Source organism: Equus quagga, chromosome 15, assembly GCF_021613505.1.
Source record: "Equus quagga isolate Etosha38 chromosome 15, UCLA_HA_Equagga_1.0, whole genome shotgun sequence".
NCBI lineage: Eukaryota > Metazoa > Chordata > Mammalia > Perissodactyla > Equidae > Equus > Equus quagga.
In genome coordinates, this window is record NC_060281.1 from 77,202,227 (window position 1) to 77,220,855 (window position 18,629).

The 18,629-nt window shown below is 47.6% G+C and overlaps 1 protein-coding gene across 7 annotated transcripts in view; it reads right to left on the reverse strand.

Moving 5' to 3' along the window:
• Nucleotides 1-4,748: 4,748 nt before the first annotated feature.
• The window catches only part of FBXO21 (F-box protein 21), a 41,233-nt gene continuing 27,352 nt past the window's right edge, over nucleotides 4,749-18,629 (reverse strand). For 2 of the 7 annotated variants that reach the window (XM_046639532.1, XM_046639526.1), the window contains exons 11-13: nucleotides 17,318-17,475; nucleotides 6,739-8,908; nucleotides 4,749-6,463 (exon numbers count right to left, since the gene is read on the reverse strand). In XM_046639532.1, coding sequence (XP_046495488.1) covers nucleotides 8,721-8,908; nucleotides 17,318-17,475 — 346 coding nt within the window. In that variant the 3' untranslated portion in view covers nucleotides 4,749-6,463; nucleotides 6,739-8,720. Of the gene's footprint in view, nucleotides 6,464-6,654; nucleotides 8,909-17,317; nucleotides 17,476-18,629 lie in introns of those variants that run through there. The other 5 variants (XM_046639530.1, XM_046639529.1, XM_046639533.1 and 2 more) reach the window with 5 other exon arrangements.

Here is an 18,629-nt window from a genome sequence, read left to right on the forward strand (position 1 = left end):
GGACTTTGTCCAAATGCCACCATCTCAAGGATAAATATATCTTGTAATGATCTGTATGTTCTCACATTGTGTTGAGGTTTTTCCTTGCAGAAGAGTGATGGCTTTAGGTAAATTATTATTGAAAAGGATAATTCCTGTTTGAGGCATTCCTGCCGAGTTACACAGTGACTAGGGAACTCATTAAATCTATTAGTAATATTTGGCCAATAATGCAGCATTTCCACTGCTCTTACCATCCTCCATCCTCAGGATTGGTGGAAAGAACTAACAGACACAACCAAAACTTAATTGGCAAAGCTTTCAGAAGCATTCACTCTCTCACAGCCAAAAGCTCTTGTGCTCGTGCTCCTTAACCTTAGATTTACACTTTTTGTAAACATCACCTGTCTCCTTTTGAAATAATAAAACAGCCTATGCAATTAGATAAAAAAATCTATGAACCAACTTTGCTTAAGGGATATATTAAATTGTTGTCATGGTCTTATTGAGACGCTTAAAAGAAATGAAAGATTGGTAGCTCATTGTTACACAGAGAACTCCCAGAACTCATGGATCATGGACTATAACCAGGAGAATTTATTTATTGAAAGAGACATCAAATAAAAGACTCTATACAGCCCAGTTGGAAAGGACCCACACCAGGAGGAGAAGAAGACAGCATCTGTTGTAGACAGCTGTCCCGAGACTCCGGACCAGGCCTGCATTCCCAACCTTCTATCTCCTCACTTTAACCTTTGTTATGCTTGAACTGTGTACCTATTTTACAATTTGTTTGGAATGCTATCATACTTAAAGGGATTAATTCGGAACAGACTGGTGTTGAAAGCCAGGCATTTATCGAGTGACTCCTGATGGAACTCAGTGGTTATGTGGAACAAATCCCTGGCCTTGGTACCGCCTGGATGGCTAAGACACTGCACCCTGAGTTACCTTTAAAAGCAGGGAAGGAGTCAGGCTGCATTAAAACCTGTTGCCAACCTCCCTCTCTTTAAGGCCAGATGGACTCGTTCAGTGTTCACTGCTATGGCTGTATTTGCAGCTATATTTGCTCCTTGTTTGGGGCTAAAAGATGTCAATATTACATATGGAAGCTCTGACTAAATTTCCTCAAGAAGCCCTTAATGATAGTCAAGGAGGAACAACCTTATTAAAGACTGAAATGTCTTTAATGACAAGGGCTGTCCTTCAAAACAGAATGGCTTTAGATATTCTTACTGCATCCCACGGTGGTACACAATCATTCAGACTGGATGCTGTGTTTTTATGCGTGATGAGTCTTCCAATGTGTCATCTCTGCTAAAGCACGTGACAGAACAGGTGAATGCCTTATGCGATCCTACACCCAATTTGATGTGTTTGGTTGGCTCTCTTTCAGTATCGGTTCTCTTTTTCCATCCCGATTGCAATTCCTATTTCTACTACTTCTTGGAATTCTTGTACTAGTCATAATGTTCAAACTAACTGTTGTTTTCTTTACTCAGTGTTGTAAGACTGGCATACAAACTAGAATAATGGTTGCGTGGTGACTCCAGATGGTTGATCTATCTTACAACCCTGGACAAATTTCCTTTTCTGATAAAGACTATGCCTAAGAACTCATTTTAAACTAATGTTTTCAAAGATGTTGAACTATTATCATCGTTACTATACTTGTTCTATGATCATATACAATGTAAATGTGAAGAGTCATAGAAAAGCACATATACAATGTTTGTGCAACAATCTAAAATTAATTGAAAATTACATAACCTACGAAATGCTTCCTCTGTGAATATATATACCTCTGTGCTTGTCCACTATTTCCCCCCAGTGTGGACAACTGGGCAAATCAATGAGATAAAAGCCTAGCACCGAGGGACATGATGGACCCAGGGCAGGTAGCAACCACCCTGGCACCGAGGGACAATATTTTGATCATCAATGCTTTCTATCAAAAGCTTATAGATCAAAAGAGGAAAATGACAAATAGAAATGGCAAGCAATAGGACATATTGGAGTATATGAGGAAGCCATTTGGTGTAAACCTAATTCGGCCTGACTTTGTTTTTCCAAAAGGGCCTGACATGACCATTGAGCATGCATTGTACATCTGCTTTAAACATTTCCTATGGCAAGAACAAATGCCCTTAAGATAAAGGTGCAACTTCCCCCGCATTTCCTTAAGGATAAGCATCTCTTCCTAGGCTAGGAACTGATTGCTGTGCTCACCTTTGACCACCCAGCTCACCTGTGACCACCCAGCTCACCTGTGACCACCCAGCTCGAGACAACAGACCTGCCACCCTGCTGTGTCCACCGAGACAGCAGACCTACCTGCTGTGTCCATCAATCGCTGTGCCGACAGAGCAGTCTCGTGACTATTGTAAAAGGGACATTTCAACCCTATGTGAAACATCCTCTTTGGGGGTGTATAACCACTCTGTGCACCCCACTGCTTCGGTGCCCTTTCTTCCTTTGGGATGAAAGGCCCCAGGCCATGGTCCTCACATTTTAGCTCAGAATAAAGTCACCCAAATTTTCATTTATAGATTGGTTATGGATTATTTTCATCAACAGCCGTGACTGGGCACATGACCATGTCATAAATGGGAGGTTACTAAAGAATTCTGAACCCTCGACATGATAGTGTTTGGAGATACGAAAAGCAATCGTCATTCAAAGTGTTCTCTAATGTCCCCCAAATTCAACACCTAGATATGAAAATTTCCATTAAGAGTTCTGTTACTTTAAGAGAAGGAGCAGGAAATTCTGACACGCCAGGACTCTATAACGCAGACTGTCCAACTGCTGCCCGCTCCGGTTTTCCTTCACTCGGTGCAACCTCTTTTCCTAAGTTCACTAAAGCACTGGCTTTAGCCCCTTCCACTCCTCAGAAAACCTGCCATCACTGGCCTCAGCTTTTTTTGCACAGCCAAACAGGAAGTAAACTTCCTATGGAAACATGAGCCCACTTTAAACTTAAAAATAAAACAAAGAATCCTTGAAAGGAGAACCGCTGTGACAAAAACCTAAACTATATGGTGTCAGCTTAGCAGTCAGGCGGCAACGAAACGCCCCGGGGCAGGCTGGGAGGTTGGAGGCTGTGTTTGGGGGGTTACACTCGGTTCAACTGCTGTGCCTAACTTGAAGGTGGAGTCACTGGCACTGTAGCTAGTCTAGGGGAGTAGCTGATAAGGGACAGAAGGTAGTGTGTGTTGGTCGCTCTTTGCTGCTGACAGCAGGGCATGATGAGAAAGAGATGTTCAGGCAAAAATGTGCTGGTTTGAGACCTGAAACCGAAGAGTCAGAAATCCTAGGCTTCCTATGCTAGAAAGGGCAATGGCTTCTGTGCATCCACAGCAAGAGATAAGGAGGGAATCAGTTAGAGCAATGAAGGCCGGTGAAAATGTTCCACGCAACAGAGACTCGGCATTGCCTACTTACTATCAGATTAAGGCAACCACCACTAAGTCGGGGGGAAGAGACAGGCATGGGGCAGAGAAGCAAGGAAGTAAAGCAGGCTGGAAAGTTCTGGAAAAGAACTTTGGGTGTGATTACTGGCACAGATAGGCTAGCAGGCTGCTAAGTTTTTGAGGGAATCATGGGCAGAGGAATCACAAGCTTGTTGTAAAAATCAATAGTCTTGCACTGGCCCCCAAACCTGCACCAGGCCGGAAGGGGACTGACTGTGAGAGCCGCACAGCTCCTGGGGAGGACGCACCCCCAACACCCACTTGCGACAGACCAGGAAGCAGTGGACCCAGAGCGCAGGATCTGGGAACAATGGAGGAGGGACTCCTCCCAGAGGGCAGAATCCCGCCATCTCCTCCGCTGGTGGCTTCTGCTGCGTCTCATTCTTTCTTTTTCCAGGTGGGAGTTTTTACTGCAGTGGTCCTGTCCCTGCTTCACCAGTGAACGGGAATCGGGGGGATGTGACAAGGGTGGGGGGTCGGATAACTCTTTTAGTTCATGGAGGCCTGTCCTCAAGGAGCCACGTGGACTGATGGAGAGGACAGCAGCCCTCGGAGAACAACTGAACTCTGGGCGGGACGGGGGAAGTGGGGCGGAGAGGCTCAGGGCACAGACAAGGCAGAGCTCCCAGACCTTTCCTTTTCCTCCTGGGCACCCCGGAGGCCATTTCCCAGCCTCCTCTGGAGTTAGGCTGTGAGTCAGTGACTTGAGATCTAGCTACCGAGGCGGACGTAAGGGACTATAGTTTTTCCTGTGAGGTCTGCTCCTTCCCTCCCATGCCACCTGTGGAGAAGACTCTGGGTGTAAGACAGCAGCACGACCTGTAAGGAGTAAGCCCCCTGCCTGGTGGCCGTGCTGCGGCAGGAGCAAGCAGTACCTTTCTGGACTGAGCCACTGACACTGGCGACATCTGTCACCACAGCCAGCCTACTTCACACAGGCTGCCTCCCGGGGAAGGGGGCATGTCCCGCACAGGAAGAGCACTCCCTGAGCACACTGAGACTGGACCGCAGCGCTAGCCACATTAGTGTCCTCCGCATTCCCACCCTCCCTCGAGGCACGAGTGCAAGGGCTAAGTGCCGCTCCCAGTCTCAGCTTCCGGAGCACCCCCAGCTGCCCCTCCACGCTCACTCCCCTCCAGGCTGGGTGGAGGGAGATAGCCCCAGGGTGCTCCTGGAAGCCACAGGCTGAAGACAGTGAGGCTGGGTCACCCCGCCGCCCGAGGGCCACCCCACCAACCCAGTCCCCTCCCCAGTGTTACGTAAGCAAGAAAGTTCTTTTGTGATAGAGCCATCATATATTTTTGGGTCTATTTATTACAGAACTAGCATTACCCTAATACAATCATTGCTAAATGGCCATAATACATTTATTCTATAATTGCACATAATTTTATTCACCAAAGGAATGTCCTTTTCTCCTAAGGTTCTAAATTTCCAGAACTGAAATGTTAGAGGTTAGAGTCACCGCCAAGGCAAAGGGCAAGAACATCGCGAGGTAGTTGCTGAAGTGGTCGGTCGTGCGGGTGTCAAGGGCTGGGGGTTGGGGGTCGGACACCTGGTGCGTGGCTGGGTCCCCACCTCTGGGCGGTGTGCTCCTCCGTTGGCCGGCCGATCCCATAGCAGGGCTCAGCAAGAGAGGGCCCATGGGCCAAATCCAGCCTGCGGCCTGTTTTCGTCCAGCCCTCCAGCTAAGAGTGTTTTGTGTGGAAGAATATGTGACAGAGACCGCACAAACATTATGTGGCCTGCGAAAATACTCACTGCCTGGCCCCGCCCTGTGGGGCTGCTGTGGGGGTTATGGACAGGTGAGGCCCGTGCGTGGCTCAGGGTTAAGCAGACAATACAAAGTCACACATGCAACACAGCTACGAACGTCTGCCAAAAATCAATTGTCATGTAGCCAAATCCTGCTTTCCGTCTAGGTGAACACTCTCTCCTTCCTTCCAAAAATCAAATGAAAATCATGAAGAGCTACATTCTGATTCTTATGGCCACAAGACTTTTGAATTAAAAAGTTGCTGGTAGTCCAATTTCACTTACTTGGAATATGGACTAAGGAGAAGAAATATTTCTCCTTTATAGCAAAGGGCCCTAGTGTGGCAGAGGAAAGCCTCAAACATGAAAGCTGGACTCCGTTTAACACGTGAAGAAAGACCGAGACATTTTAAAATTAGAACAAGACTCGAAGGAGATATTAGAAAACATAAAATTGATTCAGCAACAGTATTGATGCTGGTTTTCGTGATAAAACAATTTTGCCGTGTAAATGCACTTCTAGTGGAGATCTGTTATGAGGTTCAGGCAGAGACAACATAAAGCTGGCCTTTCAAAATCCGATTAGATGGAGAATGTTCTCCAATGAGATGCTTGGCCAAACTGGTCAGATGATAATGTAGAGTCCGGGACATAAGTGCTGTCTCACTGAGACAGCATTTCCCAGAGCTCATCTGCAAACCCTGGCGCTCGGGGATGCTGTGTGTGTGCGTGTGTGTGTGTGTGTGCGCGCGCGCGCCAGGGGAGGGAGGTTCTAGGGCCTGAGAAGTTAGGAAGACACGGCACACCGCTCTCCTCCTGGAAGATCACGGCGCACAACTGCACATTAACAGTTCTGAGAAGCGCCGCGGTGTGGGAAACTGGTGCCTAGTTTAGCCCAGAACATCTCCTCTCCACCGTCTGTGGTGGCATCACGGAGAACTGGCGCCCTGGAGGACCCGTGCAGCCGTCAGGCCATCGTCAGGACGCACTGCGACCCTGGGCTTCTCTCACAGCACTCACAGTTCCCATTTCACAGCACGCATTTTAACAGAACGAAAGAGCTGTGGCCTCTGCGTCATAACCAGATACTCCCAAGGTTACCAGCAAGCTTAGAACACGAGCGCTTGGGGGAAATCCTAGTAGCAAGGTCCCTGTTCACTCACCAACGTTAAGAAAGATTCAGTAGCAGATTTGTGCCCATTTTGATGAGAAGAGGAGTGGGGACATCCCGCTGTTGCCAGGCTGGACTTTCTGTTCTGGAACGAAATCGGGCAGGCCATTTGTGTGGTTTCTCTGGGTAAGTTCCATTTATTAATCATTGTACAAAAAAATCTTGGCATTCATTTGAAGAGAAAAGAAGTTATTATATCCAAATATTTAATATTTTAACATTGTGAAAGTTCTTTTATAACAGGGCTTTTTAAAATGGAGAAAACTTTTGGAAAAATTTTAAAAAGAAACGTGGTTTATTAGAGTACAGGATTCAAAACACGTTTTTAGAAAAATATAAAGTGCCCAAATACCAACTTACACAGGTGACACCGGCTTCCTGGAGCCAAATGAAGCGTTCATGAAGAAACACACTTAAAAACAGTCTAGATACATATGTACACAGGGTCAGCAAAGGTCAACCATCTCTCTTGGCTGTGATGTTACTCTAAGGAAAAAGGAAACCAAACCAGAAAACCGACAGTTATAACTCTCAGCATGCTCCACGGTTTCCGAGCAATGCATCTCCCGAGCACGAGCCCCATGTGACCTAACTTCCACCTTCGCACGGGAGTAGTGTAAAGCCCCACCTCGGGTGGGCTGGGCGCCGGGAGGGGGCAAGTCCAGATCTCCCGACTGTGGCTCTGACTGCCGAGGAACACGGACCCTGGGCGACAGCTAATTCAGGCTGGAAGGAGCCCCTGGCCAAATCCCCGTCTCTTTCTAATAACTTCTTAATAGCTGTCACTTGCCATTAAGTGGTCTCAGGTGGCTTCCCCAGACCTCAGTCATCCCAGGGTTTCCGAGGGCTGAACAAGAGGCAGTCAGCAAACATGGTGTGAAAATACTGCATGCAAATGAAGACAGGTGGCGAGGCGCGACTGGGCCACAGCCCTAAAGCCTTTCACTAGAGCACAGGGCTGCTTCTAGACTGAGAGAGCAGAGTAACTAGGTCCTGACTCCAGAAGGTCGTTCCTACTGGTTAACTACAAGATGAGCTCGCCAGAGAAGTGGCAGGTCTAGAAGGGTGCGCGTTCCAGAGCGGCACAGAGTCGGGCCCTTCACACCCAGTTACCAAGAACATGGCAGAGAAGCCAGCGAGTGTGAACCGGAAGTCAGCCCCGGGGGCTCAGGAACCGGCTTCCTCCTGCTCATGTTTCACGGCAATGGCTACTGCGGGGCAGGTCACACTCACGTCTCCTCTCCCACTGACCCAACACTCTCAAAATTAAAGATGTTTCATTGGTTCTACCGTGCCATATTCGAAAAGGTTTTGAAGTGATTCTAAGGAATGACAGGGGACATGAAACCTCCTCTTTTCTTTTCAAAAATTTTAAGGTTCATTATTTCTTCTTTTTTCTGATTAGAAAAGTGAAACTCATTTTTAGGTCTTTGGAGACCATGGAGTATGGTTTCTAAAGGCAAACCTTTTAACATCAGATTGTACTTCTTATAAAGAGAACACATCACTAATTTAAGATCTACTCATGATACTGGATTTTAAAAAAGTACTTATTTTAAAGAGAACAGTAGATGAATGTGGGAAAATCCACTCACAAAAATCATTATTATGCATTTTCTCAAATAATGTTATGTAATAAAATAGAAGACTAATGATTCGTTAAGATACAAGCATAAATCCAGAGAGGAATATGGAAGGGAAACCGTGTCATTCTCCCAATTCAAATAAAGAAAAAGATAAACATGTGAAATCTGCTTTAAAAATTAGAAAAAAATAAATTCACATGATTTTGATTACCATTAGTTTGTTAATGTCTCCATCTGCAAGACACTGCCACATCTCCTACAGCGTTACCTTCGAATAAGCAACTCGATTCAGGGTAAAATGACACACAGTTCTGACTTAGGCCCACACATGCTCCACAGAGAAATCAGGAAGAAATTAATGCAAACAACCCCATCTGTCCAGCAAATGAAACGCTCTGAGACAAATGCAGACAGACACAATGGCAAGTGAATAAAAAGAATGATAAGAGTGTCGACAGTGAGACCTCATGAAGACAGAATGTCACAAACTGTCACCACAGGACAAGCATACAAGCCATGCCACTGAACACAGTGCCTTTCAAGTGAATTCACTAGTGTACGCGGAGAGCGACATCGTCTTTGCAGCTGGGGGAGGGCACGCGCCGTTTAAACTTGGGAGGAGGCAGCCAGCACTACTGGTCCAGTGGCTTTCCTGGTGGTGTGAGTCCAGAGGGGTCCGTAGAGACGTCGTCTTCCGGAACCTGTTCTCTTGGAAGATAGCAGCAGCAGCAAAGGTCCAAGGTCCCCGACCAGACTTTACTCCACATCCTCTTTCTTCGCACTGTAAATGTTCTGTACTGTTTCATAGACAGACTCCAGATCCTCTGGGTATCGAATTTCCAGCTCTGCGTTCGGGATGTAGTGGGTGCCAGTAAACTCTGAGAAATAGCGTCCGACATCGGGGTGCGAGATTTCTTGAGGCTCCACATTATATTCCAAGTTTTCTGTTGATAAAGAGGCACATGGACATTCTTGTTAAAACGGACATTTCTGCAGCATCTTTTATCCAGAGAACTTCCAATTACCCCTTTGAGTGGCATTTCTGAGGTGGGGACAAAAGGAAAGACAGAAGATGTTTATGGGAATTTGGAGGAGGCGACAGGAAAAAGGCAGCGAGTGGCAATCAGGGGCCGGAGGGGTGGTGGCATGGGGTCCCCAACAGCTCCACACTGAACAGAAGTATTTTCCTATTCTCTGAGCAAGATGTTTTGGTTCCAGCAAAACTCCAGCAGTCTCTTGGGGATTGGCAAGCTGGAGACTCAGCGTGTTCCTGTGCGTGATCTGGCACACGGCCGAACGTATGGCCTAGGGTACCCCAGCCGCTCATCTGCCGCCCATGCCTGAGCTTCTGGAGCCTCCACACATTTGGTTACAACTCTCAGACCTGCATCCTTCTTGTCTACTGATGTGAGTCCCTCCTACACAGATCACTCTCTACCCGCCTTCCTTTGAGTGTGGCTGCGTACGTCCAGAGGTGAGCCAGCCATTCACAGGGCAGTCGTGGGATCCAGTGGGAGGAACGGAAAAGTGGCTCGCAACACTAGGCTCTAAATGGATATGGGTTACATGACATTTGTATAATCGCTTAGGAAAACCATACTACCTCCTCTCCTTGCTCTCTAACTTGCCACTATAGAAAGAAATAAAAGATAAGATTCCTTTAAAGTGGAATGATAAAAAAAAATGTGACAATACATATGAGGTATTTTAAAGGCTGAAATCCCTTTAGATGGCTTCTCTCTAAAAAACTATTTGAAAAATGGCTCCTTCATGGCCCCAATGAATGGATGACATCTTGTGTGCCCTTCCTTACTGGCCACAGAGGCCGGGCCCTAGACTGGGTGTGGGCCCTCGAACCAGGAGAAGCCAAGCCATGTACCCCAGGATCTGGCACCAGAAAGCAGCTGGGCCAGGCAGATGCTCCCCAGTCTGACTATGTTCCAGTCTCAGTTCCCATCAATACGCAGCCATATGTTGCCCAGCCTATCACTTGAATCAGCCCACGGGAGTCTGCGCGAGCCTAGCCAGCAGGCTAACACCAACAGCGCAGGAGGTTCTCTCAAACAGCCTGGGTAAGCATCCTAAAATACAAATTCAGGACACTCGGTCCCCTCCACCCAGAGGCCCTGCATCCTCAGAGTACACAGGATAAACGCGAGCATCTTTCTGAATACCTTTTTAACTGATATTTGTCTTTCAGGAGACAGGGAAAGAGTTGCATAATTTAACCTGTAACTTTTTTTCCCACAAGATAGGAGAATTTAAAGACATTTTGTGCTAGTAGTTGTTTTAGGCTGTTTCTTCAGACTGCGGTTAAGGGATATGTCAATTTGAGAATCAGTACTTCTGAGGAAATCACATACAAATCACATGCAAAGATGAATGTTCAGAGATTATCTTAGCATCATTTATAATAGCAAAAATGTAGAAGCTAGTCTCAATATCCAGCTGCAGGTCACTGTGTAAATAAATGAAGGCACATTAACTTCATACAATCCTGGGCAGCCAGAAAAATGGGCAACCAGTTTTCAAGATCCCATGGGGAAGTGGGAGTAAAAAGCACCCATTACTCATAAAGGCCTGGAAGGCCACACATCAGAGCAGCTGCATCATCTGGCACGGCTCCCCCTTTCACTGGGCTCGTACACCGGCACAGACAGTGTGCCAGGCACTGCGGGGGCCTGCGGGCGCCAGCTCAGGTAACGCTCACATCCTTCCACAGGAGCGGCCACGCCTCCCTCTGCAGCACAGGGTGAAGGACCTGCTCAAGGAGCCGTCCAGGACTAAACCCGACAGGTCAGCTCCAGAGCTGGAGGGAATCCGATGGAAGAGAGACAGACTGTCGAGGGCAAGGAACTGCCACATCAGGAGGCTGAGGGAGGGCGGGCTCCTGCCGAAGGTGCTCTGCAGAGACGGGGGCTGCGGTCTCTCGAAAAGCACACTCGACAGTCTGCTCACTCCGATTCTCTCTACCGTCACCACTGCATCTCTGCAGGTGACTTTACTTTCTTCTTTATGTTTGACGTTTTTCTAATGCTGTAATCAGAAACACCAATAAATGTAAAAAAAGAACACTTGAATGTTCCAAAATGCCACCCGCTGAGAAAAGGCCCCTCCTGCCCACATGCCCTGCCACCCGTCTCCATGGACCAAAGCAGCACGGGTGACCTTCCTCGGGGAGGCTGAGCGGGATGTAACCACGGCCTGTGCCTTGCCCAGGTCACTGCTGAGGGCCTCACACCTGGGTTTTCTCGCAGAGGTATGCAGAACTAGCGGAGGGGAAAGACTCTGGGAGTGCCACCAGGAGACTGAAGTCCCTTTGCTTGGAAGGGACCGCTGTCACCTGGCCTGGGCAGGCAGGAAAGAGAGAGTTCAGGGACAATCCCAGTGGGTGAGTGAGAACAACTGCTTTGCTCCCAGTGTGTCCAGAGCAGTGGTGCTCACCCGGGGGCTATTTTGCCTCTGCTGGGCCATTCGGCAACGTCTGAAGACAGTTTTGGTTATCACAAGCGGGAGCTGCTACTGGTACGGAGTGGGCAGAAGCCAGGGGTGCTGTTACAGAATGCACAGGACAGCCCTCACCACAGAGAACTGTCTAGACCAAAATGTCGACTGTGCCTGCTCCACAGAAACTCACACACGTTTTAGCATTGTTCCCCCCCGCCCCCATGTATTATCAAACAGCACCTTGGTGTCGCCTAATACTTAGGTTCTGAGTGTTGGGAAGAGGACAGAAAGGTAGCAGTCAGGTTATTATCACGGATCTGGAAGGACAAGCTGACCCTCAGCTGCTGCACAGGATTCTGAACGTGGGCCCCACACACACAGCCTGAGGAGTGCAGTGTGCAGAATATCGGAAAGCACGTAAAGGGTAAGTAGTCCAGAGGCTGCTCACAGCCCTGCTCCTGGCTGGGAGAGAGCAACGCGGACCAGATTCAGTGCATTGACCTGCCTACGCTTCCAGCAAAACGGCAAATGTTTTTAAGGAGAAAACAAGATAATGAAGCTGGCGATACATACATTAGGAGGGGGAAATAAATACCAATCCACTAAATACGGCTTAAAAAAATTTACTTGAAGAAGAACAAAAAAATCTAAGTGAGACAAAACTTAATTATTAAACAGGACTACTTAAAAGTCCTGGAAAAATCTCAAGAAGTCTTTCTGGTTCCCTTGAAATTTTCAGAGAAAGGTATCTGCTTATTTTAAAATTTCAGCTACCCCAAAATATATGCATAAATTCCCGAAAAACCATGGAAACTGCACGAGGAGTCCTCATGGGCACGGGTCCTGTCCTGGTCCCTGCCCCGCCTCCCTCCCGAGAGGAAACCACCGTCAGCGGGAGTGGACCCTTCCAGTCCCTGTTCTACGAACACACACAGAGTAGCTAAACGCAACTATAGATACTTAAAGAAAATCGGCATTGTTTTATGTGTCTCTACTTACACCAAATATACTATAAGCATTTACCTGCAACTGGTTTATTTCATTGCGGCTGAATATTCCATAGTTTGGATATACCCCAGTCTACCAGGCAAGCCCTTACGAATGACGCGGTGTGGCTATTATAACAAGGGGACCACAGGCCCTATGTGTGAGCGTGTCTCTAGTGGGGGGACCGAGGCATGCAACAGTCAGGTCAGAGAAGGAGCACTTGAGATTTTTACAATTTAAAAGACAGAGCCAGACGGCCCTCTGAAATGGCTGAACACTTACACTCCACCCAACGTAGGAAATCCTCACACACGTGCCAGCACGTGAAGACTGCCATGGACTCTGTGTGTGTGTGTGTGTGTGTGTCAGAAACTTTAGCTTGGAAGTGTGTGACAAATTATGGGAGAGGAGACTAACGTGGTGAGGGCACTGCATGCACCAAGCATTCTACAAGGTGCCCCGTCACTACAGACAGAACATGTGCAAGAATTAGATCTTCGCATTGCAGTTGAATTCCTGGCCTTCCGGTGCGGGCAGCTGACCTGAATTCAGAGCATCTGTGAAATTCATTTTCCGTAGTAGCGAAGTAGGGAGGATGGGGAGACAGGAGTTGCTCCTCTCCTACCTGTGCCAAGAAAGCATAACAGCATGCCCCCTAGTGGAAAAAAAATTATAAATACGCAAGATGCTGTATATCCCATGAGGATTTAGGTGAACTCTAACATACTGAAGGAAAAATTCTCTCTTAATTGTGCAGATTAAAATTATGTGAAGATGTCATGTATGTATGTGGCCTATAATTCACTCTTGAACTCTCTGTGGAGAGCTCATAATTAGAAAAGCATTCATTAATGGGTTCTACCCAGGTTACTAGGATCACTAGAGCTAACAGTCAAAAATTTAGATCAAGAAAAAGTTTAAAAACAAATAACAATGCAAATAAACTAACCCAGAAATGCTCAAAAACATAAGTATTTTTAATATTTAGCCTCTCAAGGTCTCCGAGCAGCTAAATATGAGCTAGTTTGAGCATGAAATTGTCCCAAATTATCATAACACAGTGACTAAGTAAAAACCCAGGAGTCTATGGGAGAAGGGGGAAGGAGAGAGGGGGAGAGAGGAAGACAGCGGAGAGGGAGGGAGGAATGCTCTTGTTTGCAGAAGTAGAGGGAAGAGAGCAGCAGTGGCAGTGGGACACAGCACACCATAGGCCTCTGGACGAGACGCAAGGTGAGGCGCACAGCACCCGACAGTAAGTACTCCGTCAAAACATCAGCCCGAGCTAGTCAGGCCTCAGGCGGACCTTCCAGTTTACACACAACACACAGATAAGGAAACAGCAAGACAAATCCAGAATGTTAGACAATTTACAAGACAACTGGGCTGGACTCTTTAAAAAGTCAAAGACCTGTGAAAAAGAGAAAAAACAAGATGAAGAATGAGAAACTGCTCTTTAATAAGAGACTAGGGGACACAAGAACCAAATGCAAGGCACGCCTCCTGGTTAGACCAGGATCTAAAAGCAAACAAACAAACAAACAGCTGTAAAAGTTATGCTTGAGACCACTGGGAAATTTGAATACTGACCGAATATCAGACATTACGAAATAATTTCTGTTTGTTAGCTGTGATGATGCAGCTGTGGTAATGCAAAGAAACGTCCTTACTCTTAGAAGAAGCATGATTAAGCACTTAGGTCATGACGTCTGCAATATTCTTTCAAATGGTTCAGCAAAAAACAAAAATCTCTTTTCACAGATGAAACAGATATGGTGAATGCTACCTGCTGAATGTAGTGGTGGGTATACAGGGTATTCACTGTCTGAAAGTGCTCTTAATCCAAAATTGCAAAACACCACACGTTACATGCACTCACCTCATGGTTCTGAACTTCTGTTTACAAGCATCTCTCTCTCTCAGACAGGGATTCCCTCCCTCCAGCCGAATGGGAGCACTTAGGTGTTGTCTGGGATGACCCATGGGGCTAGGGATCCCTCAGTGAACAGGGCAGACTCGGTTCTGCACTCAGGGAGCTCAGGATGGAGCGAGGCAGCCAGGCCGTCCGAGAGGAAGTCCTGGACGTGAGGGCGCAGGGACTCAGCGGGCAGGGTGCTCAGGGAGTGCGGGGCAGGGACAGACGGCCCAGTGTGGGGGTAGAGGGGGAAGGGTGGGGTGAGAACAGCGTCTTGAAGGAAGTGACGTTAAACGTGAAGCAGGACCTGAAGCACGCGAGGCAGGAGGAAACAGCCTGTTTGTGAGGGACAGCCACCTGTGAGAATGGCGATCTCAAGGAACATCGAGGCTTGATCCGGCTGGAGTATGACAGGGATGGGAACAGAGGAGTTGTGGGAGAGGGTCTAGATTACCTCTGGGCCACGCAAAGGAGTCTGGTCTGCTACTAAGACACTCCTGACAGGTAGTTTAAGCCACAAATGACCTGGTCCAAAGTGCACGCTGGAAAGATCCTTTAGCTGTTGCTGAGGAAAACGCCCTATGCAGGGGTTAGTCTGGAGGCAGGTACCAGTCAGGAAGCTGGCGCAACATACGCAAGAGATAGTTATGGCACAGAGGACGGCGACAGGAATGGAGATAAGTAGATGGAAACACGAGGGACGCGTTCAGGAGACAGAAACAGTGTGATGTGTCGACTGACTTGATGTATGATGAGGGGCGGGACAGAGAAGTAAGAGATGGTGCCCAGGTGGCAATACTTGAGGAGATGGGAAAAGCAGGTTGGGGTGGGTACAAGGGAGGGGCAAGACGAGTTCAGCTGGCAACACTGCTGAGCGCCTCCAAGTGCAGATGCCCAGGGGGCTGCTGGAGAGGTGGGCATGGGCCCAGAGAGGAGCAGGGGATGGAAACGAGGCTTTGAGATTATGGCACCAGCATATCAACAGTCACCGAGGCCACAAGACCTGAGAGGGCCCCGGGGAGCCCCACGTCATGTCAGGTCCTTCTGCAGGGAGCTACGAGGACGCGGCTCTCCATGTCCACACCCCTGCTGCCAAGCACCTGGCTAGCACCCAACAGACGCCCAGAAACACTGACTGAGGCCAACAGAACCGCTAGCGGACAAAGACGGACAGCTACCGTGTGGCATACCGGCTCTTCAGTTCCAAGAATTTTCTACGGGTCTCAGAATTTAAAATTAAAAAAGGTAATTTGCTAACATTACCCACAATCACTTAGTTCAATCTCAACTTTAAGAGCATAAAGCTGACAACAAGATAAAATTTTTTTACAAAGTCATTGCAATATTATGACTCTAAAACTTACATTGCACTTTTATGTAAGATACGATTAGAGACAAATTCCTGAATCTTCACCATAGACACTGGACAAATTCACAACACCTAAAACCAAATACCCAGTTCCACCTATTCTAAAAAGCCCATTTTTAAGTTAATATAAATGTTTCCAGGAACTCAAATACTAAATACAGAAAGTCTTAATATCAACCCTACATAATGGGCAATGGATGAATGCCCACGGTGAAGCCATCGACACCGGCCCACAGTGCTGACGACCGTCCCCTTCACTCCTGTGACACACGCTATGAGGTGGACTGTGAAACGTGCAGAGTGATGAGTGGGGGTGCAAATGGTCCATGAACCATTCTATAATTTCCAAACCATTTGTTGGTTTCTAGAAACCGTCAGTATGGTTTTTTATTTGACACAGCTTCAAAGTTAAGTGAAAGCACCGTCAGCGCCTTCACTGGACGCGGCACCTATCACGCCCTCTTGTAACCTCTCACTGCAGTGCGACCTGTCATCTCCAGGAGCAGAACTCCTGGCAATGTATACGATCCTCTCTCAGCTTCTGATAAGTTACCAATAGTTAACGTGAAACTTTTTCTAGTCTTTCTGATACTTCTGAGACTTTTACACACCCAGTATTTCTGTGATTGCATTTCTCCTGACACAACCTTGAGCAGGGTCAAACCTGAGGCTGTGGGTCAGACACAGAAAGGCGCAGCACGATGGTCAAGGACGTGGCTCTCTGCCAAGCCACCTGGGTTCCGATTCACCCTGAGGTTAGAATTGAAGCACTCCATGTGCTGCAGACTGCTCGTGTATAAAATGAGGCGGACGACGGCGATCGTGTTCTCCAACGGAAGTCACGCACATCAGAACGCTGCCCAAGGCCAAGCAGCATACGCCAGTGTTCATGTTCATTTTTATCAATACAGTGCATGCTGTGAAAGCCCTGACAGGCAGGCCTGCAACAGATGCATCCCGCAGAATGGAGGGACTGAGAAAGGGGAGACCCGCCCTCAGGGCATCTGTCTCTAACCTGCCCCCACAGGCTCCATCTGTCTCCGCCCCACGAGTGCCCTGGGCTAGCCCCAAACACCTACCAAGCACCAGCTGACCCTCCCAGGTGCTCCTGGAGCTGGTGCTGTGGACTGCAGTCCCCACAGTGGCCACTCGAGGGCATCTCTGCCAGAGCACAGCTGGCTGCCAGTCTCAGGAGGCCAGTGGGTGCTAGGGTGGCTCCCCCAAGTGTCCATTCAATGCCCTCCAGTTCAGGCAGGCAGTACGGGCAGGGCACAAGCTGACCCTCCTTGCCTGGAGGGAGCCAATGGCAGGGCCTGGGAAGTAGGATTGATGGGAATTTGATTGGCAAAGGCAATGCCCAATCAGAAGAGAGGTCAGCAACAGCACTGGAATAGGGTCCTGGCTGTGGTGGTGACTGACAGGGAGACGCTGTGGCGGTGACTATTTAACTCATGGGATGCCCACACCAGAGCACACCCACCACGTTTAGCTGACTATCGGCCCTGAGGAGGTGAGTCACGGGACAAGTGTCACTTATGAAAAAACTGATGACCTGTGCCCACAGTATCTGAGTGCTCAACTGAGTTCTTAAAATATGCCCGGGTGTCATTAAAAGTACAGACAGCACTAGCTACTCACCTTGGGCTGCATATCTACAAGAACCATCCTCCACCAGGACATTATAGAAAGGCTGATGGTGGCCATGAGGCAGGCTGTGGACGTTCATGTTTCGAATCCATTCATGTCCCATCATGCAGGTGGGGTCCCAACCATAGATCACACAGTTGTAGCCATACCTAATTAACACAAGAACACAGCAAATCAACTCCTGGGACCCTGTCTCGGCAACTCTGAAAAGTATAGACAACGGGTTGGCCCCTCTTAAGTCCACAGTCCTACAAATTTACCTGCTTTTACCCTATGTTGAACCATTTTTCAGGACACTCCCGCCCCTCTTTATAAACTCGTCTTATCAGTACAGCACTTCTCTTGGAAAAGAATAAGCTTTCAACAAAGAGTGATGGGACAAAAATGGTTATCCAAGCGGAAAAAGCTATCAGGACCCAGGCCTGACAATACACAAATCAGTTCTTAGAACTAAGACCTAGATGTAAAATGCAGACCTTAAAAAATATCTTCATGACTTGAGATGAGGAAAGATTTCTTAAAGAAGACACTAAAAATACAGTCCGTAAAGGGAGAGACTGATCAATGACAGCATTGAGACCCTGACTCAGACAGACTATCAAAAAAATACAGGACAACTGGGGAAATGCGAACACTGACCAGATATTTGATGAGGTTAAGGAATTGTTTATTTTTTCTTAGCTATGACAACAGGATGATGAACGTATCTTTAAAAAGAGAGCACCCTTACCTTTTAGAGACAGACAGAAATAGCTGTGGATGAAATGACATCTGGCATTGCTTCCAGGGAGGAGGAGGAGGACATGGGGGTGGAGGTGAGACGAGGACTGCCCTCGTATGATGACTGTTGAAGCTGGTTATGGGAACATCGCCTGGTTCCTTACACTCATCTCTCTGCTCTTATATATGTTTGAAATTTCCATAACACAGTTAAAAAAAAAGAATGAAAAACACTAGCCAAAAACTGGGAAAAGAGGGGCTGGCCCAGTGGCACAGCAGTTAAGTTCGCATGTTCTGCTTGAGAGGCCTGGGGATCGCCGGTTCGGATCCTGGGTGCGGACATGGCACCACTTGGCACGCCATGCTGTGGTAGGTGTCCCACATATAAAGTAGGAGAAGATAGGTAGGGATGTTAGCTCAGGGCCAGTCTTCCTCAGCAAAAAGAGGAAGACTGGCAGTAGTTAGCTCAAGGCTAATCTTCCTCAAAAAAAAAAAGTCAAAACAAAACAAAAACTGGGAAAAGAGAGTTGCAACTTATCTGCACATAGAGACTAGTATACAGAATAAAGAACTATTAACATCA